This window comes from Oryx dammah, unplaced genomic scaffold (assembly GCF_014754425.2).
Source record: "Oryx dammah isolate SB20612 unplaced genomic scaffold, SCBI_Odam_1.1 HiC_scaffold_15, whole genome shotgun sequence".
Classification (NCBI taxonomy): domain Eukaryota; kingdom Metazoa; phylum Chordata; class Mammalia; order Artiodactyla; family Bovidae; genus Oryx; species Oryx dammah.
This window is the reverse complement of record NW_024070199.1, coordinates 39,574,858-39,599,282: the sequence shown is the minus strand read 5'-3', so window position 1 is coordinate 39,599,282 and position 24,425 is coordinate 39,574,858. Positions and strand designations below refer to the sequence as shown.

At 50.8% G+C, this 24,425-nt stretch overlaps 4 protein-coding genes across 8 annotated transcripts; 1 reads left to right on the top strand and 3 right to left on the bottom strand.

Moving 5' to 3' along the window:
* Positions 1-115: 115 nt before the first annotated feature.
* TMEM223 (transmembrane protein 223) lies at positions 116-1,169 on the top strand. Its single transcript, XM_040256071.1, has 2 exons — positions 116-453; positions 859-1,169. The coding sequence occupies exons 1-2, from the start codon at positions 138-140 to the stop codon at positions 1,149-1,151; spliced, it is 609 nt and encodes a 202-aa protein (XP_040112005.1). The 5' UTR covers positions 116-137; the 3' UTR covers positions 1,152-1,169.
* Positions 769-4,142, bottom strand: TMEM179B (transmembrane protein 179B). The gene is made up of 6 exons (XM_040256070.1): positions 3,471-4,142; positions 2,528-2,715; positions 2,312-2,443; positions 2,062-2,140; positions 1,222-1,779; positions 769-1,160 (listed from the first exon to the last, which is right to left on the bottom strand). The coding sequence occupies exons 1-5, from the start codon at positions 3,654-3,656 to the stop codon at positions 1,618-1,620; spliced, it is 747 nt and encodes a 248-aa protein (XP_040112004.1). The 5' UTR covers positions 3,657-4,142; the 3' UTR covers positions 769-1,160; positions 1,222-1,617.
* TAF6L (TATA-box binding protein associated factor 6 like) lies at positions 769-13,933 on the bottom strand. 5 transcript variants are annotated; one of them, XM_040256065.1, is made up of 17 exons: positions 13,023-13,933; positions 12,248-12,307; positions 10,749-10,908; positions 10,328-10,414; positions 9,509-9,659; positions 9,304-9,354; positions 8,647-8,741; positions 7,304-7,378; positions 6,942-7,162; positions 6,503-6,635; positions 4,579-4,707; positions 3,471-4,472; positions 2,528-2,715; positions 2,312-2,443; positions 2,062-2,140; positions 1,222-1,779; positions 769-1,160 (listed from the first exon to the last, which is right to left on the bottom strand). In XM_040256065.1, the coding sequence occupies exons 2-12, from the start codon at positions 12,253-12,255 to the stop codon at positions 3,702-3,704; spliced, it is 1,881 nt and encodes a 626-aa protein (XP_040111999.1). In that variant the 5' UTR covers positions 12,256-12,307; positions 13,023-13,933; the 3' UTR covers positions 769-1,160; positions 1,222-1,779; positions 2,062-2,140; positions 2,312-2,443; positions 2,528-2,715; positions 3,471-3,701. The 5 variants fall into 5 exon arrangements, with proteins under 5 accessions (XP_040111999.1, XP_040111998.1, XP_040111997.1 ...); XM_040256064.1 differs by having other exon boundaries at positions 12,248-12,304; XM_040256063.1 differs by lacking the exon at positions 13,023-13,933 and adding an exon at positions 12,819-12,898.
* Positions 13,934-16,054: 2,121 nt separating this feature from the next.
* POLR2G (RNA polymerase II subunit G) lies at positions 16,055-19,379 on the bottom strand. The gene is made up of 8 exons (XM_040256059.1): positions 19,251-19,379; positions 19,009-19,118; positions 17,644-17,803; positions 17,047-17,097; positions 16,875-16,940; positions 16,703-16,774; positions 16,478-16,511; positions 16,055-16,272 (listed from the first exon to the last, which is right to left on the bottom strand). Exons 1-8 carry the CDS (start codon positions 19,260-19,262, stop codon positions 16,259-16,261), a joined length of 519 nt encoding a protein of 172 aa, XP_040111993.1. The 5' UTR covers positions 19,263-19,379; the 3' UTR covers positions 16,055-16,258.
* Positions 19,380-24,425: the final 5,046 nt, after the last annotated feature.

Sequence of the window (24,425 nt, the reverse complement as noted above, 5' to 3'; positions counted from 1 at the left end):
TTTAGCCTTACCCTTCACAAGCGTGGGTGGGCCCGAGGGGTGGGCCCTGCCCGCCTCGCCTGGGGCTGAAGGACTTGGGGGTGGGGCGGGGCCCGCTGGCAGGAAGTCCCGCCCCGGAAGCAGCTCCGCGCAGCGCCATGGCGGCGCCCGGGCGGCGGTGGTCTGTGCTGATGTTCCGAGCGCTGCATTCCCTGCCCGCGCGCCGGGCCCTGCATGACACGGCTCCGCCACGGGATGTGCTGCTCTTCGAGCACGAACGGGGCCGCTTCTTCGCCGTCCTCGGGCTGTTCTGCGCTGGCCAGGGCGTCTTCTGGGCTTCCCTGGCCATTGCCTCCTTGGCCCGTCCCCCAACCCCGGTTCGTCCAACAGACGCCGAGTCCCCAGACCATGGCCGCTTGGACCTGCGCTCAACACTCTGGCGCTACGGCCTTGCCGTCGGCTGCGGTGCCATCGGTAAAGTGTGGGCTAGCTTCCCAGCTTGGTCGAAGAGGGTGGGCACAATCCTCTCTGTTGGGCAAGAAGAGTAAGGGGCTCCCGACCCTCCCGGATAAGCAGGAGTGGGTAGGAGCGCGGTACACTGGAGTTGGAAGTCCCTGAGCGCCAAGCCCTTGTGCAGGTTCAAGCTGCCGTCTCTCTCTTATTTTGGGACCTTGAGCAAGTTAGTACCCTTACTCTGGAACCTGTTTTAAACTGGGGATGGGTATCTATTAAGGCTGTTGGAAGTAATGACCAATATATGACTGGGGCATAAGAGGAACACAGTAAACGTTACCATCACAATTATTTTTATTCGGGGGGCACTGAAAGGGTTGCTGCTTAGCTTTCCAGTGAAAGCCCAAATCTTTGCTTTTCCTACAGGTTCCCTGGTACTCGGTGCTGGTCTTCTCTTTTCCCTCCGCTCTGTGCGCTCAGTGATGCTACGGGCTGGAGGGAAGCAAGTGACCCTCACCACTCATGCCCCCTTTGGTTGGGGTGCCCATTTTACGGTTCCCTTAAACCAAGTATCTTGCATGGCCCACCGGGGAGAAGTCCCTGCCATGCTGCCTCTGAAAGTCAAGGGCCGACGCTTCTACTTCCTCTTGGACAAAGCTGGACATTTCCCCAACACGAAACTTTTTGACAACACTGTGGGTGCCTACCGTAGCTTGTGAAGAAGCAACCTCAGGTCACTAAGGTTCAGAATAAAAACTGAACCTTAGGGATGAGGTGCCATCAGGTCACTAAGGTTCAGAATAAAAACTGAACCTTAGGGATGGAGTGACAACCAGGGTCACACAGCGGGGGGCAGAATTCATTAACAGCAAATAAAAGAGCAGTCGTTCCAAGGGCAGCTACCTGCCCGTACCTCTTGAATTTTTTGACCCATATCTGTTTAGCCTTCACTCTACTCTTCTCCACCCTACCTACAGTGCTTTACACCAAGAACTCAGTGCTGAGATGAGGAAAGGAAGTAATATAATACTGGTACAAAAACAGCTACAGGAAGAGAGGTGTCATCACGGTTCCCTCCTGGAGGGAAAACTAAGGGTCTCCACATAATCAGAGCCATGTCGGGGCAAGAGGATTACAGGCACTTGGGCATGGAGTCTGGCTGCAGAAGTACTGTTTGGTTAGTCTTCAGGAATGGAAAAGGCGTGGCCCAACAAGAGCATCTGTCTCAGAGCTCCACTCTGAGTTCCCCCTCTGCAGAGGCCGGTTTGGGGTGGCTTCAGACTTCCACTGCACAACCTGGAGCACCAAGACCACACACCACAATACCAGATTCACCCAAGAAGAAGTCTGTGGGAGACAGGGACAGGAATTTGAGGACTGGGCCCATCTTGAATCCAGTTCCACCCACATACCACTCAGCTGTTCACTGTCAGGCTGTCAAGCCTTTAGCTCCTCAGCCCCTCACGGGTGGACCAAGCTCAGAGTACACTGGTGAGCCCTCTTAAAACTACAGATGGTATTATATGATTCATTACACGAATCTGTGTATCCCTCGGTATTATATGATTCATTACACGAATCTGTGTATCCCTCAGTCTCTACCCAGCCTTTCTTATCCCAGGACCTCACTTCAGCATTATGTAGGTTGGAGTAAAACTGCACAGCGGTTCCAGGGGGTATCCATGGAGTTTTCTGGGCATCAGAGCAGCTGTGAGGTCAAACAGACAGTCGTGAGAAAGGGGAGATAACACCCTCAATAGCCTTTCACTCCAGTGCCCTTTTGAGATGAGAACTGACGGGGATATAAAAAGTGGAGTATGGGATACTCTGCAGAGGGAAGGTCGACAGCCCCAACCAGACTCCCTCCCTTTCCCATTACCTAGTCATGTTCAGGGAGATGATGGATTTGCACAAGGAACTGGTGCCAAATCGAAGGATACAGGCACACACTAAGACCAGGAAGATGGCTATAGTTGAGGTGGCCAGTGCAAAGCGGAGCCCAATAGGGCCTCTAGGAGGAAGGAGAGAATAAGCCTTGTGGTTCAAGTGGGACCACCTCCCACCTCAAGCCCTGACCCTCAGAGCCGGCAGTCACCTGTGGGAGCCCTCGATGCAGCTGGTGTAGACCCAGAAGAGCAGGAGCAGGAGGCAGTAGAGGGCCAGCAGGCCCGAGGCCCCCGCCACGAAGGAGCAGAGGGATGGGGCCGCGGATTTGGACAAGACCAGAGAGGAGCCATTCAGGGCGGCCACGCCATACAGAGGACAGCTGCCCCTGAAGGAGCCCTGTGGAGAGAAGCTGTTGAGTCCTAGATTTCAGGCTAGTACCTCTGAATGCAAATTCATGGCAGGTGTTGGGGACAATCTAGACCAGGGCCACCCTTAAGGAGTTTTTTGTGTCTTACTGTCAGTTCCTGTTTCTGGGCCAGTAGATGAGTGGGTCTGGTGGGGAAATCAAGTCGGCAGTGGTTATAAAATACAATGAGCTTCAGAGATGCCTCACAAGTTCTGGTCTCCTCCTCTCGTACAGAAATTGTTTTCTAATCTATAAAATAGGTGTAATAGTGCCTACTTACAGGGGTCAAACGAGCCTCTTTATTAACATGATGGCCTGGCTGGGGTTGGTTTGCCATAAGACACTGCGTTGCAACCATTTGGTAGCTTGCTCATTTCTACTACACTATGCTTTCTTTCAGTGGCTCAACACAATAGTGTCTGACTTAAAAGGGCCTGGTCCAACTTGTTTTACAGCCAGGGTGAGGTCATGCAGCAGGAATTACCCGGCCGGGCTCTATCTGCTGTTAGACACTCCCAAGGACTCGTTCCTTCTGCAAGGTAACAATCTGTGGGCAGATGTATCCATAGAGCGTCATTACCGCCGATGCATCTCCGCCGGCGACCGGCCTCACCTGGGCGACTAGCTCCGAGGAGCTGCGCGCCAGAACTCAGCCGGGCCGGACAGCAGCGGCCTCTCCGGTTCAGGCTGTGCCTGCTACCCGCTTACCCAACCTGACGGCCGGCCCCGTACCGCAACCGCACACCTGGGTCTGGGTGAGCGCCGCGGCCGCCACGGCTCCGCATATGAAGGCGGTAGCGAAGAACGCGAGTTCGACGCGCTGCAACCAGGGCAGCGCCATGACTTCCCCAACACCAGGAAGCGCCGCCGAAGGAGCCAACTGACCAAGCCCCGCCTCATCCGGCGCGACCCACGGGCGCGGAAACGTCATTTCCGGGCGCGGGATTTATTTACAGAGGCGAAAGCGAGAGCCCCGTCAAAGCGGCAGGTACAGCGAGTAGTCCGAAAGCGCCCAGCGGCGGGCCGGGCGGCCGGTGCGGCCGATCATGGGCAGCTTCTGCACGTAACGGGAGGCCGGGCTGGGCCCGTACGGCGCGGGGAAGGCAGTCTGGAAGAGGCGCCCGCGGCATCGTCTCCCTGCTTGCCGCCCAGCGATGATGAAACGGAAGTAAGGGGCACCGCGCAGGGCGAAACGGCTCTTCTGGAAGACGTCGCGGGTGCCGGTGCCTGGGCCCTGCTGCCGGGGTGCCCCCCGCGCCCGGTGCACGCGGGGCAGCGGCCTGCTCTCAGAGGCGGCGGGCGCAGAGGCTGACGGGGGGCCACCGCCCCGGGGGCTTTCGTCGCCCTGCGGGCTGACCATGGCGTTAGCTGTCAGCTGCGGCATCTTCCGCACCGAGTCCGGGGCGGTGGCCGGCTCCTTCTTGTCCCCGGGCGGCCGCGGGGCCGTGGGCGCGGGTTGACCCGTGCCAAAGCGAGTGGCCAAGCTGTCACCGAAGAAGGCGTAGAGCTCCCGGTAGATGTCCGCCAGGGTCACCGAAGGGGAAGGATCCTCTGGCCCCACACCTACAAGAGCCATTGGGAGACCAGACCCAAAGCTTGGCTCTGCGCTGCCCCCGGAGGGAGACTCCTGCAGGAGAAGGCTGTCCCAGGGCAGGTCGTCAGAGCGCCGGCACCCCCTGCTGCCTGGCCCACCCTTGTTAGGCTCTGCTGCCTGGGCCTTCATCTTCAGCAGTCGCTCTACAGCCACCTGTAAGAGCAGAGGGACTAGGATACAAGGAACCTGGGCCTAGTGTTCTAAAATAAGCCAGCTGAGCTGATGCAGGAAGGAGAGGATGGCAAGGGCTGGCACTCACCAGAATGGCTCCATAGACTTTGTGCCCATCTGCTTTAACCTGGGCATTCGATACTGAATAATCATCTAGCACAGCCTGCAGATTTGTCCAGTAAGTGGACAGGTGTGGGTACAGGACTCTCTCTACTGCCTGGATGGGAGAGAAGAATGCAGTGAGTGCCTCTGGCTCGTTGCTTACCAAGTACCATTCCTCTGAAAGATCTACTTTTATCTCTGGTTCTCGACAGGGCTGAATCCTAAATTCCCTGCTTGGCATATTCAGCTAGCATTTATTTGGAACCTCCTGAATGCCCAAGCCTTAATTAAGCAATGGGAATAAAGATCAGGTACAAAGACAGACAAACAATATAAAGTGACCCCACGATCACTGACATATGCACTGAGGGCTGAAGGGTATATAAGTAATGCCCCTTGCTAACGAGAAATTTAGCTGCCAACTGCTACATTCCAAGTACCGTCCTGGCTTACATGTAAACTGGAACTCAATTCAAACCACTTGCACAAAAACAAACAACAGCTCAGAGATCTGGACTCTGATTATGTAATTTTAAATGCTGTGATTAATTTGGGGGAAAGCAATTAAGACTTCAAGTTCCTAGAAAAATATAACTTAATATTGACTCAAGAAATATGAAAACTGAAATAATTCTGTAACTGTTAGTTAAAAATACAACCACAAAACAGCATGCCAGAATTTACAAAGTCAGCCTACAGACATTTAAGGAACAGTGTCTCAATAAAACATAATTAAACTTAAAAATATAAAGTATAAAAAATAACCCCTTCTCCACCTTATTCTATAAAACCAGTATAACCCTGATACTAAAACCATATGCGAAGAGTACATGATTGATTTCATTCATAAATACAGATAAATCATTTAAGTCCAACTGTATATAAAAAACATATTCCAATAAAAGTTTTGCATTTTTTTAAAGACTATACCATTACTAAAGTGAGTTTATCCTAGAAATGTAAAGATAGTTTACTATTAGAAAATCTGTATGGGGAATTCCTGGTGGTCCAGTGGTTAGGACTCAGCACTTTCACTGCTAGGGCAGGGGTTCAATCCGCTGGTTGGGAATTAAGATCCCACAAGCTGTGACACAGCCAAAAAAAAAGAAAACCTATATATACAATTAGCAACATTAACAGATAAAACAGGAAACCTTAGAATCAATTAAAAAGATAAAGAAAATGCATTTGATAAAATTAACATAAATAATTAAGAATATAATTCCCCTAACCTGAGAAAGGTATCTACAAACACACAAAGTAAACGTCAGCCTAAACAGGACAGGTTATTGTTAGTACTTTTTTTTTTTAATTGGAAATGAGACAAGGATGCCCAATATCAACATATTTCAAATGATATTAGTGGTCCTAGCAATAAAATAAAAAATTACTAGGTTTGAGAATTCTCTGGTGGTCCAGTGGTTAGGACCCTGCACTTTCACAGCCAAGGGCTCAGGTTCCAACCCTGATTGGGGAACTAAGATCCCACAAGCCATGTGGGATGGCCAAAAGAGGAAAAGGTATTAAAAAAAATAAGGCATTAGGTTTAAAAAAGACAAAGCTATCATTATTTGCACATGGTATGATTTACCTTAAAAGCCCAAAATAACCTACAGTTAAAAATGATAGTTTAATGAAGTAGCTGAATCAATACACAAATCAGTTGTGTTTCTATACACCAGTAAGAAACACCATGAAAAGACATTACAACAGTATGAAAGCATAGCAAGAACCTAGGAGTAAACAAGTTATTTTGAGGTTCTCTTCAGGGAAAATTACAAAAGGATCCTGAAAGACAGTGCAAAACCTAAAAAATGGAGAAAGAAGACACGTTCATAGACAAGAAAGATTATTTTTATAACTATAAACAGGAGCTCTTATGGTTCTGTGAGAAAAGCCAGGGTCCTCACCTTCCAGCCAAGAGCATGCAGCCCCACCACAGCCCCGTAGTGAGAGCAGAGAGGCCTCACAGGATCCGCCAAGACTTTCTGCAGGGAGAGCAGGATCTGCTGATAAAGGCCATTTACAAGGTCCCCATAAGTCCTGTGGGAGCAACATTCAGTCAGGGGAACGAGGCAGAGCACACAGGAAGCAGCATGTGTACGGCACACCGGGTAAATGAACGAGGCAGCTGGGCCCAGGGCCTGAGGGCAGATGGATCAAACCCCTGGCGTCTCTGTCACCCGTTTATAAAACCCCAAGCACAACAACTTGGAAGATCAGAGGGAAGACACTCCCAACCTCTCAACCTGTGGCCTTAAAGCCAGAAGTTTCACCCCACCTCCCACCCCAAGCCACTCAGCTCTGCCACAGTCCCACCCTTGATCAGCGCTGGGCCCAGGTGGCTACCAGAAGATGTGGCTCAGTAGGAGGGCAGCACCATCCCGAAGCGTCCAGTGGTCATTCAGCGGGTTGATGGAGGCAGCCAGTGGCTCCAGGACACAGTAGAGGACGCTGCCCACTAGGGAGCGGACATAGGGCACCAAGCAGAGGTGTGGGTTCCGAACCAGGCTCCGTGCCACTTGCAAGAGCCGGTGCAGCTGCTGCAGGTCGTGGCTTACAGATTTCACCTGTCGGGAGAAGAAGGGTGCTTAGGGGGACATGAAGGTGCAGGAGAGCCTGCCAGTCTGGTGGCACCTGCCGTGAGCCCTACAGCCTGTGGCATCATCACCCCTCCACAGACCCACCCCTGCTGCAGCCTGGTCACTTACCCCGCTGACCACGTAAACAAAGTATGGCAGGAGCGCTGCAATCTTGGAGTTGGTCTGCAGGTCGTGGAGAGCAACCTGAAACAGAAGGGGCCATGCTGCCCTGGTCCACCCACCCCAAGTATAAACTGATACCTCTTTAAAGGAAAACTTGGCACCTATGTATTAACATTTTAAATGTTCATACTTTGACTCATCAATGCCACTTCTACAAATTTAACCCACTATAAACAAAACCCACTCACCCACATATCCACACATAACACTGTCTATAATAATAAAAAGCTGAATATAACCTAAGCCTGGCGTCCATACAGTCCATGGACGACGCCACACAGTCCCTGGGGTCGCGAAGAGTCAGACACGACTGAGTGACTGAACTGAACTGTATATAACCTAAATGTCCAACACATTTTCAACTGAATAAAGCAGTTATTCTAAAACCAGATGTTTAGTTTAATACCACTTCAATTGACAGCAAACTATGATAGTTTATACACAGAAAACAAATGTGAGTGGTGGGTCTACAGAATTTCTACTTTGTATGTTTTATAGTACTTCTATAATAAACACATGCTGGTATTACTTTTATAAGCAGAAAAAAATAGAGTCAATGAGTAAGACTGTCTTAGCCTGAACCTCCACCACCTGTGCCCTCCCAGTGCCTCTGGCACTGTGAAAGCAGAGAACAGCTCCCAGACACAGGCCCAGCCACATGCACTGCGTCTGGGGACGAGTAGCAAATTTCCTAAGGCAGGAGAGTGCAGTAACAGCAGTCCTAACTCTGCAAGGGAAATAACAGCAGCACCCAGACGCAGAAGATGTAAACCCCTCAAACAAGAGGGGCCACGTGGTCAAGACCACCAAACCAGCCCTCCTCTGCCTCTGGTGGAAGAGGCCTGGCACAGGCAGTGTCCCGAGGGGCCCTGTGGAGCCCTAGAGGGCTGGTATGATGTCTGGCTGGCACCCTCACCAGGCTCCCTCTACCTCCTCTGGAGGCCAGACAGATGAAAGGCACAAGGTGGATGCCCCACATGGCTCCAGGTCAACAGACACCCCAAAGACAGGGCTCTGGATTAAGGTGTGGGGGGACTGACCACCTGTGTTGTCCCCACCCTCCACAGGACCCTGCAGAGCTGCCCATTCCCTAAGGAACAGGGGTCCTACTGGGGCAGGAAGGGGAGCAGTGCTGGAGAAGGGCCAGCCGCAGAGCACCACGGCCCCCACCAAGAGCAGCTTCCACCCAGATCAGCCAGCCTGCAGAGAACAGGAAGCAGGCCTCTGAAGGACTTCCATGGGGGACTGAGGGTTGGCCCTGAAGCTTCAATTCAGGCCCGCTTGCTCACTTTCATCAGCTGTGGATCATCCCCCAGCACAGCCCGAGTCACTTGCTGGTAGTACTTGAGGAGGTCGTCGGTCAGTGAAGACACAGCACTAGGCACTGTGAGAGGGTGGGCAGAAGGCGGTCAGCGTGAGGCCAGCCCTCTCCCAGCCTCCCTGCCTGCTCCCCGCCCCCCACAACCCCCGTTGCCATAGGAGCCCGTTCAGATAGGGAGGCCTCCCAGAACACAGAGCCACCAACCTCTCTGAGCAGCCTGCTCACCCTGGCCTTGCAAGCTCTCCACAGCCCAGCTCTGCAAGCTGCCTCCCACCTGAGTTCTGCCCAGCAGACTCCTGCTTAGTCCCCAAGGTCTGAGTTCCTAAGCCTCAGGCTCTGTAAGCTCCATTCAGCAGACCCTGGAAGTGTGACACCTCAGGGACCCCAGTAAGCTGCTCAGACTTCTGCACTAACATCCAACACGGCGTCATGGTTGGTTACAGGCCTGGGATCCCATCTCCAACTTTGAGGCCTCTGGGAAGGGATCAGTGCCCACTCAGGGCTGGCACCAGGCAGGCACCAGAAAATACTTGTCAGATGAGGCCTCAGAGGGGTAGCAGCACCACCCTCAGTCCTAAGGGAGGAAACTCCAAGCAGAGGGCCCATTCCCCGTACTACCCATTACCCGATCCTTGAGGGGCCAGGTTCCCTTTGCCGTCCAAGTAGGAGACGTGAACTAGAACCAGAGCAGAGAGGTGGGTCAGCCCGGGATTTTGCCCCTGTAACACCACCCACCCTTCTGCATTTTGCCCCACCTACCCACCAGCCCATCACCATTCCTCCAACAGCCCAGCTCCTGTCCCCGCCCCGTGGAGGACCCCAGCGGTCACCTCTCAGGGCCGTCTCAGCACAGCCTTTAGGGATGTTGGTGGCCAGGGCCAGCTCCACCAGGTTCACCTCTCGGTCCTCGGGGAAGTAGAGCTCACCCTCCCTGGCGGGGCGCAGGGGCAGCGCCTCCTGAGATCCATAACCACACACGGCCTGAGTGAAGAGAGGATTGGGGGGCAGGCTGAATCTGGGGAGGTAAGTGGGGTGCTACCAGCCAAGGCCCAGAGCCTATGTTTGCGGGGAGTCCAGAGGCCCTGAGCAGAGGGGGATGCCTGGGACTCCAGGCCCTTCACTGGGAACTTGGCTGCAGCACCAGTGCTCACTAAGTCAAGGAGTAGAACGTGGTCCCTCCTCACGGAGCTGCAGGGACCCTGAACCCCACCCTCAGGCTGCTGATCCTCCCCACAGAGACCAGCTCTGAAAACGCTCCTCTCTTCTAAACGTGATCTTCTTCCCTGGACCTCCTGCCCAGGAACAACCATGCAGGATGTTCTGACACCCACGCCCATGCTCAGGCTGCTCCCTCACCCAGAATGGCCTCTTCTTCTTGCAACTGAGTCTAATCCTGGCCTCCTTTGCAGGTTCAGCTCAAGTGCCAGCTCTTCCAAGAAGCTTTCCCTAGCCTCCGGGCCTCCGTGGCCACCTCTGCTTGTCTGAACTCCTGGCCCTGGGGGACTGGGCGTGACACCTGTGCTGCGGTGGCTGTGACCTTCCCTCGTGTGTGCGTTGGGGCTTCATGTCTCGCTGTGTGGCCAGCCCTGAGTCGGGTGCGTAGGCAGGCTCGTGCCAGCTGAGCCCTCTGCAGCCTGTGCCCCACTCACCTCCACACTGCTCCATCGGAGCGCCCTATTGAAATCCTCGACAGTCAGCTTCCGCCGTTTGGTGTGTTTCATGAATTGAGAGCTATTCTGCGAGGGGAGGAACAGAGTCAGGGGACAGGGAACGGGGCGTGGCAAACAACTCCCAACGTCACATGCCCTCTCTATAACTCAGTTTCTCACATGGGGGATGTGACGATGAACCTGCCTGGCCTGCCCAGCGGGGCTGTGGTGAGGAGCATGAGAGGATGCTCAGCAGGCGCCTGGTTCACTGGAAGCCCAGCTGCCTAGGAGGCGGCCCTGGAGAGGACAGGGACTGCCTCCGCTATATGCAGAGCACGAAGGAGGGGCCTGACAGATACTAGGTGAATAAACCCTTGGGGGAGAGGGCAGTCCCAGGGAGGGACAAGGAGGGGGAGTGTACCTGGGTGGCCTCTCTGAGTCGGTAGCACACGTCCTCTGCGAGCAGGGCCGCCACCTCGTCGCTCAGCTCCAGGCCTGTGCTCTCTGCCATGAGCCGGACGGACTCCCGAGGGATCTCCACGAACCGCCGCTCTTCTCGTTCCGACATGGCCCCAGTGGAGCTGGGGGTGGGAAGGGAGGTGGGAAAGGGCAGCCCTGTCTCCCTCTGAGCCCGGGAGCCTGACTGAAGGCCCTCCAAACCAATCTTGTTGCTCTTGTTCCAGATTCAAGAGCTGTTCAAGAGCTGTTCCTGCTGTTCATGCCCTCCTCTTTCCTAAGGCAGATCCAGTCTGTCCTGTGAGGTCTTCCTGCCCCTATGCCATCTGGGACTGTCAGGCTTTCAGTAGTTGGGCTTTTTGCCCGTGTCTGGTCTTCCCCAATGTGGCTGAGAGGCTTAGAGCAGGAACCTGCTCTTCTGTTCACAGGATACGGCAGAATAAGAACCCACGAAAAACAGCAGCTGGTGACTGACTCCAACAACACACATACTTAGAAGGTTGGCCCATACGGGCCACAGTGAGACAATAGCACCACAGCAGTGAGGTCCCCGTTTCAGTGGCCCGCCCAGGTTCTGCCCCAGCACTCCTCTCTGACAAGGCCCAGTGGGTCACCAATGACCTCCAGGTCCCTAAATCCAGTGGGTACCCTACCTGGCCTCCAGGCAGCATTTCTCCCAATGGCTCCTCATTGCCTTTAGAATAAAAAACAAACCTGTGCCATGGCTCCAAAGCCCCGCATCTGTGCCTACATCTCCAAACATCTCTTTCCACTCTTGCTTATGTTCTGCATTCCTGTAGAACTGTTCTGCATTCCTGTTTCCTCAAAAACACCTTATTTCAGGATGTTCACACACTGTTTCCTGGACTTAGAACGCTCTCCTCTACCCCAACCCCTTTGTCCAGTGAACTCTGAGGCCTTCCTTCAGATCTCAGTCTCAAATGTCACTTGCTGGGGGCTTCCCCGGTGAGTCAGTGGTAAAAAATCCGCCTGCCAATGCAGGAGACATGGGTTCGATCCCTGGTCTGGGAAGACTCTACATGCTGCAGAGCAACTAAGCCCGTGCACCACAACTACAGAGCCTGAGATCTAGCGCCCACAAGCCGCAGCTACCGAAGCCTGTGAGCCCTAGAGCCTGTGCCCTGCCGCGAGAGAAGTCACGGTAATGAGAGGCCCATGCACCACAACAGGAGAGTAGCCCCTGCTTGCCACAGCCAAGGAAAAACCCATGCAGCAAGGAAGACCCAGCACAGTCAAATAAATAAATGAATAATTTTAAAATTTAAAAAAAAGTCACTTGCTCAGAGAAGTCTTTTCAGACCCTCACCATGTGCTATGTATGACTTTATTTTCCAAAGCTGTTATCAGTTTGTAATTATATACCTGTATAACTTTTTGATTAACATCTACCTCCCCAGTAGAGTGTAAGCTCCATGCTGGCAAGGATCATGCCTTTTTGCTCACCTTTGCATCCCCAGCGTCAGGCACGGTGTCTGCACATAACACACCCTCAGTAAACACCTGCTGAAAAGGTGAGCACACAATCGCTATTTTTCTCAGTATATACTATGCCTGAAGCTTTGAGCTAAGTGCTTTATATGGCTTACACCTCATTTTGTCTGGATTAACAATGAGAGAGGTATTAAGTAAACATAATGTCTATTTCACAATCAGAGCTGAGTGGTTAAATGTTAAATGACTTTCCCAAGATCATCCGGCCAGCACTACCTAGGTAAGGGAGCAAGAACTCAACTCTCATCCTAATCATGAGGAGCGGCGGACTGTGTGGGGAGCAAGGCCTGGATTCCTAGTCCAGAGACTTGGCGTAGGAGACCCGCCAATGGCTGTTAACCTTTCTCCACCTGTAAAGTAGGAGCAGCAAGTCCTGCCCGCGGAAGGCGCCAAGGAAGTTTCCCTATTACGTGCCCACATCACACCCCACAAAGTCCGGCTCTGACCAAGGTCTCCAGTTACTCAGCCTCCTCGCCACATCCTCAGCCACTAGCCACACCGGTAAGGAGGCGTGGGAACTGACCTCTGCCGGCCTCCGTGAAGCGCATCCTCCCACCCTGCCGCGCTTCATCCCAGCTCGAGAGGTGGGGGGGCAGGGAGGAGGAGGTCAGAGGTTACCGAACTGGGGTCACGTGGTCGGCGAAGGGGGCGGGCCCCCAGCGGAGCGGGCGCCCAGGCCGGTTAGCGCGCAACCTGCAGCGGGACGGCTCTGTGAGGGCTTGCTCACCTGATGGCTCAGGGACGGCGAAGGCGGTTACCGAGACGGCAGTGGCGGTGACTGCGGCGACGGTAGCGGCGGCAGTGACCCCTACTCACCCTGCTCGTACTAATTCCCTCTCTCGGCGATCAGGCCCCGCCCTCCACGAACGCAGCCAATCGGCGAGCGCCTTCAGGAGTTCCTGCCCACAAAGAAGCTTCCCACTACCCGATTGGCCACCGTGATGGAGCTGTAGAAGGCTCGGTCACGTCAGAGGTCACGTGATGTGGAAGACTCGCGCCTCTTAAAGCAACAGCTCTTCGGCGTTTTGTGGGGTGTGTAATGGCTCGATCTACGTTTTAATAAACATGTTCTGGAGGAAACCACCCCCATTCCTTTGTCTACTCCTGAGTTTCAGAGCACTTGCATTTACGCTAGTGTATTGACGCTTTAGACTTTGGCGTCTGCCTTAGTTTTGCTGCCTGCTTGGTGGGGCTCAACTTAACTCTCCAACATCACCTGCCACTTCCCCTTCCCCAAGGTTGAACCGGAATCTCAGTAGGCATTCTCTGCTGGCAGGTCTTCTGACTGGGCCAAACACACCCCGTGCGAGCTCCAGACTCCAGGGCTCTGCCGATTCGGGCACCCTAGCTCGTATCCTCCCCATTTCTGTCTTGTAAGCCCTCACCTACCTCACAGACTTCCTTGACCATTTTACACTGACACACTTCTCTGAACCTGGGCAGTTCTCAGTTGAAAAGCAGTGAGCTTAGTGAGTAAAGGATATTTGGAGTCACAGCAAAAGGAGTTCAAACTCTGATACTGCTTTTGGGCAAATTACCTAACCATATTTACATATCCACAAAATGGAGTAAGAATACCCATCTCACAAGGTTATTGTATATTAAAAGAGATACTGTAGATTGAACTTTGGTAGTGAACTTTCACTCACACATCACGAGGCAGTGAATTAATCCCTTTATGTTCATCCAAGATGGGACCATTTGCAATGAGCTATTTTATTAAAGGAGCTTTCTGCAGGAGAGCATGAATGTACACAACCTTGCCCTTCCTCCCTCTCAGGGTTAGATGCTGCTGCCTCTAGAAAGGAAGCTATTTACTAAAGGAGCTTTCTGCAGGGGAGCATGAATGTATACAACCTCACCCTCCCTCCCTCTCAGGGTTAGATGCTGCTGCCTCTAGAAAGGAAGATCCTGAGACAGGAGCTGAGAAAGCCAGGTGGATGTGGGGTTGCCATAGGAACACTATCTAAGGAAACTGACACCCTGCTGATTCCTCCAGTCATACTCAGAATGACATGTTATGTAATCTCAAGACTGTGCTTGGTCCCTGGAGTGTCTCCCCACTTATGCATAAAAAGAAGAGGGGGTTCCTCCGAAGTTCTGAGTCTGAGATCAGATCTCCTGGCTGTTGGCAGGCCTCCTTGCAAAGGTGTTACTGGTAGGGACAGCCTTTGGTAACCTTGGCAGCATGAGACAATGAAGAGAGGAAGGCCCGGAGGCCTGCAGGACAGTGAAGCCCCATCCAAGCTGTCTGGGGCTGATCTGCCTCCAGCTTGAGTCAAGGCAGGGGCCAGGGAAAGGAGTAAATCCCCTGGCCACAGCTGGGAGAAAGGTGGCTCCCTCTCACTCCCCAGACACCCAACACCTGGCAAGAAGAGTTATGATGGTTTTACACTATATAAAAAAAAAAATACAGCTCCACTACTCACTAGCTTTGTGACCTTAAGCATGTCATCTATTTTATCATCTGTCAAGTGGGATGACAAAACATTACACTGAACTGCTGAGAAAATTCAATAATGTATGTAAAGGATTGAATATATTACCAGGCACATACTCCTGTCACTATTAAGCCTGTGATCTCTTCAAGAGGTTATAACATCCTGAGAATTCCCTGATGATCCAGTGGTTAAGACTCCACACTTGGGGATTTCCCTGGTGGTCCGCTGGCTAAGACTGCACTCCCTATGCAGTGGGTCCAGGTTCCATCCCTGGTCAGGGAACTAGATCCCACAGGGCGCAATTAAGACCCAGTGCAGCCAAGTAAATTAATTTTTTGTTTAAAAGATACCACACCACACTTTCATTGCTGACAGCTCAGGTTAAATCCCTAGTTGGGGAATACAGCCACTTGCACACGGAATCTCTAACACAGAGCAGCAACGCTCTGACATACCATCGAAAGAGGGTTGTATGACCATATTGCAATAAGGAAACATAAGGTCACCCAGCTAGGACTAAAACCCAGTTCTGTATCAACCCAAATACTGTGTCTTCTACTACACAGCTCTGCTTCTTAAGGAAGTCAAGGAAAGCTTAAGAAAACAAAAAATGATAGATTTGATAGATTACTAGGAAACAAGCAGATAGCTTGGCAAAAGAAATTCCAAGTTAGGCAAATAGTATTGCTAAGACACAGCATCGAGGGAGGGTGGTATGTTTGTTCAATCTTCTTTTGTATATTTTTGTTGTGTTATCCCAATAAGATTATGAGCCCTTTCATATGTTCAGTTAGTATATTGAGTAGCAAACAAAGACTATTGTTTATGTGCCCATCCTAAGGACTGGGACCCCACAATCTGTATCATTACTGTTCTATTATTCACCTCCCCAACCCTGCTGGCTCCTCTTCCCTCTCCCCAGCTACAATCTTGGTTATTTTGAAGGCTTTGAGAAGAGGGCAAATTCTCTAAAACTAGACTGGGGCCCTAGACCAGAGTAGCTCTAACGATACAACCATTTGCTGAAAACCAAAGACCCAACAAACTCTGGGAAACAGTGGGAAGCCTGGCAAGCAGCAGTCCATGGGGTTGCGAAGAGTCGGACATGACTAAGGGACTGTACAACAACGACCCAACACTACAGCCTTACCTTCAGTGAGGTCAACTTGAGACCTTGGCAAGAGGGTCAGTCAGATCCCCTGGTGGCTGAGGCTAGTTAAGGCATCAGGCCTAGAAAAGAGGGGCTAGCAAGCCACTGGCCCTCCAGCCTTTTTACAAAATGAGTTGTTCTTGCCAAAGAAAGGAGATGACACTTCCATGAAAATCAAGGACCTTTTATGGTTAGAACGCACAGTCAAAAATCTGGGAGTGGCTGCTAAGCCACAAGAAGAGCCAGGTGTCTTCTGAAAGCAAGGAACCCTCCTTGCCTCCCCGACAGCAGCCAGACTGGGCCTCTGGACAACACGGGAAGTGTGACAGTCACACCTCCTAGATAGGGACCAAACAAGGTAGGTCATGGTGCTCAGCTCACAAGCCCTGCCAAAAACAGAAAAAGCACAGTGGTTAGACCCAGAGCTTGGGACAGCCCTAACCATGCACTTCTCATTCCAGGGGGCAAGTGTCCTTGGTCTTCCAAGCAGACAACATGAGAGTTTCTTTCATCAGTGGCTCAGGCATTAAATTCCATATTCACCTCCTGTGCCCACACACCCCTCCTCTAGAAAACAACCCTGGCACTCACCCAAGTAATCATCCATCAGGGAGCCGATAGCAAACTGTAGGAGGAAAGGGGAAATGGAAATGAACCCAAAGCAAGCAGAGAGCTCTCCTCTAACCCTCAGCCCCAGGCCTTCTGCCCACCCATCTCTTCTTCCTGACAGAAGAGCACAAAATCGCCAAGAATTCTGAGTAGGAAGAATGCAACAGCTCAGCCTGGTATGAACAAGGAGGCAGTCAGGAGACTCACGATGTCATTCTTGTCCACACGGGTCCCCACAATCTTCAAGCGGATCTCATCGTCCTGCTGAATCACAATGTCCTGGGGAGGAGGGAACAGTACACTCAGAAACCCCCAGGCCAATACCCTCCCTCGGAGTGGCTCACTCCCCTGGCCCTCTCACCAACTTCTGCCCACTCACCTCATCCATCGTTTTGTAACATGGTGGGTTGGAGTTAGGATCAAATTCCATCTCTGATGGGATGGACTGAAAGGAAGGTCAAACTGGGTAAGAGCACTTGAAAAGGATGCTTCAGTAGATTCTCATGAGTACAGGTCTCCTCCTTAGACCCACCCAGCGTGCCTAGACTTACGTGTCGAGAGATGAAGCAGGACATGGGCCCGATTTCTGTGAAGAGTCCAACCTAGAAGGGAAAAGAGAGACCTTGCTTTTTCTCTTGTCCCCCAAAGTCTCCTAAGCCTCCCATCTTTATCTGGTTCCTAACAATGTTCTTCATGTTCTGAAACTCTGAAACCACTCTGAAGTTTGTCATGTGTTTGTTTTTTTTTTTCCCAAGCTTTCATTTTAAGCTAAGGAAGTGTAACGGTAAACAGCTGAGGCCTAGAACTTGTCCTTCTGGGCTTTGAACACTTGTTGGACACATGACTGTGGCCAGCAGACTCAACTTCTCCAAGCTTCAGCGTGGAGATAAAAGCGCTCATTTCAGAGTCATTCAGAGGCTTTGCACACTACCTGGCCCACAATGGAGGCTACTACTGTTCTGACTCACTATTGACTTACATCCCCCTGAGTGAGGCAGGGCAAGATTATCATACTATTTGACAGGTGAGGAAACTTGAAGCACAGAGAAGTGATTTGACCAAAGACACAGAATTTGACCAAAGTGGGACCCATCCCAGATCTGCTAAGAAAGGGACCTTCCCACTACCTCCCCTGTGGATGGTCTTACCTTGTTGACCTGAGTGACCACCGCATCCACGACCTCCCCTTTAAAGGGCCGGAAAACAATGGCCTTGTACTTAACTGGATAAAGGACAAAGCCTCGGCCTGGCTGGATCACACCAGCACCGATATTGTCAATGGTGGTGACGGCAATTACAAAGCCATACCTGCAAGGAAGCAGAGAAACTGAAAGGCACTGTGTGTGGAAGAGCCTCTGAAACCATCTGCCACAGCAGGGCTTCCCTGGTGGCCCAGTGGTTAAGAAGTCCCCTGCCAATTCAGGGGACGCAAGTTCAATCCCCGGTCCGGGAAGATTCCACACGCCACAGAACAGCTAAGCCAGTGCGCTGCAACTACTAAGCCCAAGCCCTAGAGCCCGTGTGCCTCAACAAGAGAAGCTACCACAATGAGAAGCCCACACATTTCTCATTTCTGCTGCGACTACAGAAAGCCCATGCAGCAACGAAGACCCAGCGCAGCCAGAAAAAAAATACAAAAAAGCATCTGCTGCAAGAGTCACTGACCCTAGAGGTAAAGGGGGAGCACAAAGGGGGAGTAGTCGGCCCCCTGGCCCCAGGAGAGCTTAATGATCAATAGAGAAGACAGGACAATCAGCAGCAGCTATAATGCCAAACGCTGCTCTCATAATTTCACAGTCAGTGTCCAAAAGGGCTGCAGTCCTTAATCTCAATCTTGGCGATGTCTCAGAATCACCTGGGAGAAACTTATTAAAATGCCTGTTCCCGGCCTGGTCCCCAGTCTTGATGCTGTAGGGATGAGATGAGGCTCAGGAACCTGTATGTTCAAAGAACACCTCAGCGTACTCTGATGCTGGATACCTGAGTACTCTATGGCCCTGCTCCTCCCCCCTCATTTACTTCACCATCTGCGGAGCTCCTCTGTGCAGAGCCCAGAGATGGTCAAGTCTCACTCCTCTTCCTTCCTCCCGCTAACTCTCAATCTGCCTTATCCTGCCCATTCATTCAGCAAACTTTTAGTGAGGCCCAAGATGTACCATGTCAGGTCCCTGGGTATGAGGGATAAAGAAAAACCAGCTCCACAAGGGCTGACCTCATTTTGTCTTTTTCACTGCATTATTCCCAGGGCCCAGTCCTGGCACACAGCTGGAGCTTCAGTTTGCAGAGTTAATGACAAATGTTGGCTGAACAAAGGCAGTTCTCTGTTATGGAGCTTCACAGAGGGCACCGTCGTAGGAACCCAAAGCAGGAAGCAGCTAACTGCCTGGAAGGGTGAGAGGGCTTGCCAGGGTAGGCAGCAGAAGCTTTCACGGTGTGGAGGCGCTGGGAAGGGGGTGCAGGCATAGAAAGCCGTGTGCGCAGTGCTTAGGCGGCAGGGAGGGTGCGACACTCACTTGCCGGTGCAGGTCCCCTCCACCTCGGTGAAGAGCTTTTGTTTCACCGTGTTGAGCAAGTTAGGGCCGAAGTATCGCGGGTGCAGCAGAATCTCGTGCTCCAGGGAAATCTGGGGGGAAAATGGAATGGAGTCGGGCAAGGAGCAGGAGGAGTGTGAGGCAAGAAGCCGCCCCTAGTCCCGGCCTTCCGCTTCGCTCCTCCTCTTGACCCTGCCCTCGCCGCCACCCCGTGCCCTGCTCACGTGGTAAAACATCTTCCCGGAGGAAGCTGAACAGGAGAGGGTCTACCGCTTCACGAGAAGCGGAGCCTACACACCGACCGGAAATACAGCAACTTCTTCAACCCCGTTTCCGGGCCTGCCCCGAAAAGTGGGCGGGACTCACAGCCTCCGCGGGTCCCCATTGGGCTTCGCTGTCGTGGGTGGGGAAACCCATGAGGCTCCTCCCAGGCGTCCATCCGTCAAAGCGCCCAACTCAAGCATAACAGTATCTCGCATAGATTAGATGCTTAATAAATACCTTTAAAAGGAATTAATTAATGAGAGATCGCATAAATAAAGCGCTTTAGCAGAGTCTATTCATTCTGCAAAGAGTTGAAGACTGCTTTCACATAGTAAGCATAGTAAGAAGCTATCCTTATCTCAATTAATCTATACAGCAACCCTACCCGGCAGGCTTTGTTATTACTTTCACTTACAAATAAGATCCCAGGCTCAGAAGGGTAGATTCAAATTCAACATGCCTGACTCCAAGGCTCTTGCATTTATTAACGGGCTCTAGCAGTTTGGAGTTGAAACCGGCCTAGTCAGAGCCCAGAAGGCAGCGCCCCTTCCTGGTGTGAAAAGAACCTCAAGTCCCTGCTCTCCTCTAACCATCCTCCCCCGCCCCCTTACACACAAGGGCCTGTAGAACTGGTGAGCAAGCCTTACTTGTTCCTTCAACTCCACCCCCCCTTTTGCAGATAGTCCCTTTATTAAACTCAGCACAACAAGAATGAGCATGTCGAGAATGAGCATGTAGTCTGTGGGCTGCTGAGTCTCGGACTGATAAAAGGGCCATGCGAAGAGAGACAGAAACACCATGAGACCCGCCCCTATGACAAAGGCTCAGCAAGGGCAGCTGGTTCTAAAGCCCCGACAGTCCCTGTGGTCTTGAACAAACCCGCCTGTTGCCTGAGCAAGTTTTAGTATATTGTAAGCAAGAAAGCCTGATTTCCTTAGAGCTGTCACACACCGGTTTCCATTGATGCTGCCCATTTCCTAGAACGATTGAGGTTGTTGGTCAGCTGCTCAGACTCCATGGGGATCCCCTCCACCAGAGACCACACAAGGAAGCAACAGCAGATCAAAAGGTAGGGCCTCAACAGCCTCAACTTCCTCCTTCCCTCTTTTGAAAGCAGCCTCCGGGCAAGAGCAATGGTGTGGTGTGCTGGAGACCCTTACAAAAGCCAACTGTTAATATTTCAGGCACTTTGCAAGCCAATTGTTAAACACAGCCATTATGAAAAATTTAGTTGTCTTAACTTATGATTAAATGAATTATACTAAAGAAGCCAAAGACGTAGATGAAACAAGTTTAGCAATATATTAATAATCGTTGAAGACAGATGATGGATAATGGTGGTTTCTTACACTTTCTTCCTTCTACTTTTCTGTGTTTGAAATTGTTCATAATAAAAAGTTTGAAACAAGACAAAAGTAACTGTGATATTTACAATAAAAACACCAACACATATATACTTGGGTCCTCTTCCCCATTTCTGTCACAGAACTCCTAAAACCCTTGGAATTGTCTAAATGATAATGATATCTTGATATTCATAACAAACCTCTTTCAGCCACACCTGAGTTTATATCAGTGAAGTGAATTTTGGAAAGCACCTAAGCCAGGAGAGACAACCAAGTGACTGGAGGGTTGGAACTTTCAGTCTCAACTCCCTGATCCGGCTAATGAATTAATCAACCCTGCCAGTGTAATGAAAATCTCCATAAAACCAAGTGGATGTGGTTCAGAGAGTCTAGGGTTGGTGAAGACCCAGAGAACTGGGAAGAGTGGTGAGTTCGAATGGAGTATAGGAGCTCCACACCCTTTTCCCAGTCAGAAGCACAGGTGACAGCCCGACTTAAAATTGCCATTGGAAGGGGAGGGCAGCCTTGTAGGGCTGAGCTCTTTACATGTGGAAACCTGTGTTATCTTTGTGCTGATAGTGTCAGTATTGAGTTAAATTGTAGGACACTTATCTGGTGTTTGTGATTTGCTTGGAAGTATGGGAGAAAAAAAAAACACACTGTAATTAGAGTCAGAGTCTTAAAACTCTTACTTCCTGTTTAATATAGTTTACTATTATAAATGCTCTTCAAGTTATTTATACCCATTGGGTCTGTGTGGTGTAAATGTTATATATAACTGTATATGCAATTACAGGTATAAGAGTTTCAGTTGCTCTGACATCCTCACCAGCACTTGGTATTGTCAGAACAGTTTGTTTGTTTATTTGTTTGCTACCCCAATAACTGGTTATAATTGTGGTTGTAATTTTCAGTTCCCTAATGACTAAGGATGTTGAACATCTTTTCATGTGCTTATTTGCCAAGAGTGATATCTTCAAAACTTAAGCCAAATCATGTCAATCCCCTGCTTAGAACCCAATGGTTTCCCAAGGCACCAGAATAAAACCATCACTCTTACCTACCAGGCAGGAGCCAGATTTAGTCAACTCTATTCTCTGCCTCTCTTCCTTTTGCTTTCTCTCTTGCCACACTGGCCTCCTCTCCCACCTCAAGAGAACTTGTTTCCTCTGCCTAAAATGCTGTTGGCTCTGATTTTCACCTGATAGGGATGTGGGAGCTTCTTCTCATTTTTCAGGTGTAAGCTCAGTGTCACCACTTCCGAGAGGCCTTCCATGACTACCCTGACTTAAGTAGACAAACCGCAGTCACACTCCTCTATTGTATTGCTTTGTTTTATTTTCGTCACAGAAGTTGGCTCTGTTTGGCATCTTTTTTCCTTTGGCTGTGCTTAGTGTTTGTTGCTGCTAGGCTTTCTCTAGTTGCAGCAAGCGGAGGCTACTCTTCATGGCAGTGTGCAGGCTTCTCATTGCAGTGGCTTCTCTTGTGGCAAAGCAAAGGCTCTAGGACATGTGGGCTCAGTAGTTGTGGCACACAGGCTCAGTTGGCCCAAGGTATGTGAGATCTTCCTAGACTAGGGATCAAACCAGTGTCCCTTGCATTGCAAGGCAGATTCTTAACCACTGGACCACCGGGAAGCCCTGGCATCATCTTATTAATTTATACGTGTGTATACTGCCTCTTCCTCCTCAAGATGGGCAGGGATTCTTGCTCTTGTGTTCCTCTATATCTCTAAAGCCTAGAAGAGCCCCTGGCACACAACAGGTTCTCGGGATGTATTTGCATCATAAGTGAATCTCTAGCACCTAACAGTGTGCTTGGCAAATAATCAAAGTGAGAATCGCTCAGTTGTGTCCAACTCTTTGTGACCCCATGAACTATACAGTCCATGGAATTCTCCAGGCCAGACTACTGGAGTGGGTAGCCATTCCCTTCTCCAGGGATCTTCCCAACCCAGGGATTGAACCCAGGTCTCCTCCTTTGCTGGTGGATTCTTTACCAGCAGAGCAACCAGGGAAGCTTTAACAGTGTGCTTGGCAAATAATGGAGTTTAACAAATATGGGTGGACTGAACCTCATTCTTGTATTGAGTCTATTATTATCTCTTCAAGCTCCTTAGGTTTTGCATGGCCATATAAATTCTCCCCTAGCCCTCATATCTTTGCATCCAAAGCTTCAGAATTCAGAGACAAGCTAGAACAGAAAGGAAATAGCAGTGGAGAACAATCAGCTGTATTGACATTCGGAATACAAAGAAAGTCTGCTGACAGATTGTTTCATTTAGCTTTTGGTGCACAACAAACAACTCAAGAGCTTAGTGGCCTAAAACAACCACAGTAATTTATTTTTCTCATAAATCTACAATTTGAGCAACACTCAGGGGGGAAGGCGTACTCCTGTTCCAGGCAACATCAGCTGAGGCAGTTCAGTTGGGGACTGGAGGATCCACTCCCAAGATGGCTCGGTCACATGACTGGCAAGTTAAAGCTTGCTGTTAGCCAGGAGCCTGGTTGTGGCTGTGGCTGAAACACTTACAGATACCCTTTTCATGTGGCCTGGTTCTTCACAGAATGGTGGCTGAGTTCTAAGTGCAAGTACCCCCAAGAGGACCAGGCAGATCTGTCTGTTCTTATGACTTAACTTTGTAAATCACATGGCATCACACCGCCCAGACTCAAGGCAAGAGATCTTACAGCAAGGAGCATCAGTGCCAAACTGTAAAAGGAGCATGTGGGAGGGAAGATCTTGTTAAGGCCGCTTTGGAGAACACAATCTGGTGCAAGAATAGGTCTTGCTAACCTACATAGTAGCCTTTGTGATGATGTCTGCCACCTGATGTCTCCCAAAGCCATATACACAGTAGCAGGTCCAGCCCCTGAAGGGCAATCTCTGAGCGAGGACCATCCAGCCCAGCTGCCCCTCCCCCTGGTTCTAGGCTCCTCAATAGAGAGGGTAACAGGCAGGAAGGCCAGGGGTCTCCAAACGGAGGAAATAGGCTGCAAGTGTCTGACATTTTTTCTCTCTCTCTAAAGTGGCAGGAGGAAACAAACTACAAGTGTTAAGATTTTTTCCCTTTCTCTATATAAATTTAAAATTTCTCTTAAAATTCTGTGATGTCAGGAAGAATCCTGGCTCCACCTGAACTTAAATTTTCCCCAACCTTGAGCTAACCAATGTGGTTTTCTTATGGAAATGTTTGTCTTAAGCTATGTTAATGAACCATGTATTTACCATAGACTCTGTCTTCAAGAGTCTTCAACTTGGAAGAAAAGTTATGACCAACCTAGACAGCATATTAAAAAACAGAGATATTACTTTGCCAACAAAAGTCTGTCTAGTCAAAAAAAAAGTGAAAGTGAAGTCGCTCAGTCGTGTCCAACTCTTCGAGACCCCACGGACACCAGGCTCCTCCGTCCATGGGATTTCCCAGGCAAGAATACTAGAGTGGGCTGCCATTTCCTTCTCCAGCGGACCTTCCCAACCCAGGGATCGAACCCGGGTCTCTTGCATTGCAGACAGACGTTTTACCGTCTAAGCCACCAGGGAAACCTATACTAAATCATCCCCTACCTATGACTCCCCTGGTGCCTCAGGAGGTAAAGCGTCTCCTGCAATGCGGGAGACCCGGGTTCGATTCCTGGGTCGGGAAGATCTCCTGGAGAAGGCCTTGGAGAAGGAAATGGCAATCCACCCCAGCACTCTTGCCTGGAAAATCCCATGGATGGAGGAGCCTGATAGGCTACAGTCAGTGGGACCCGCAAAGAGTCGGACACGACTGAGTGACTTTAC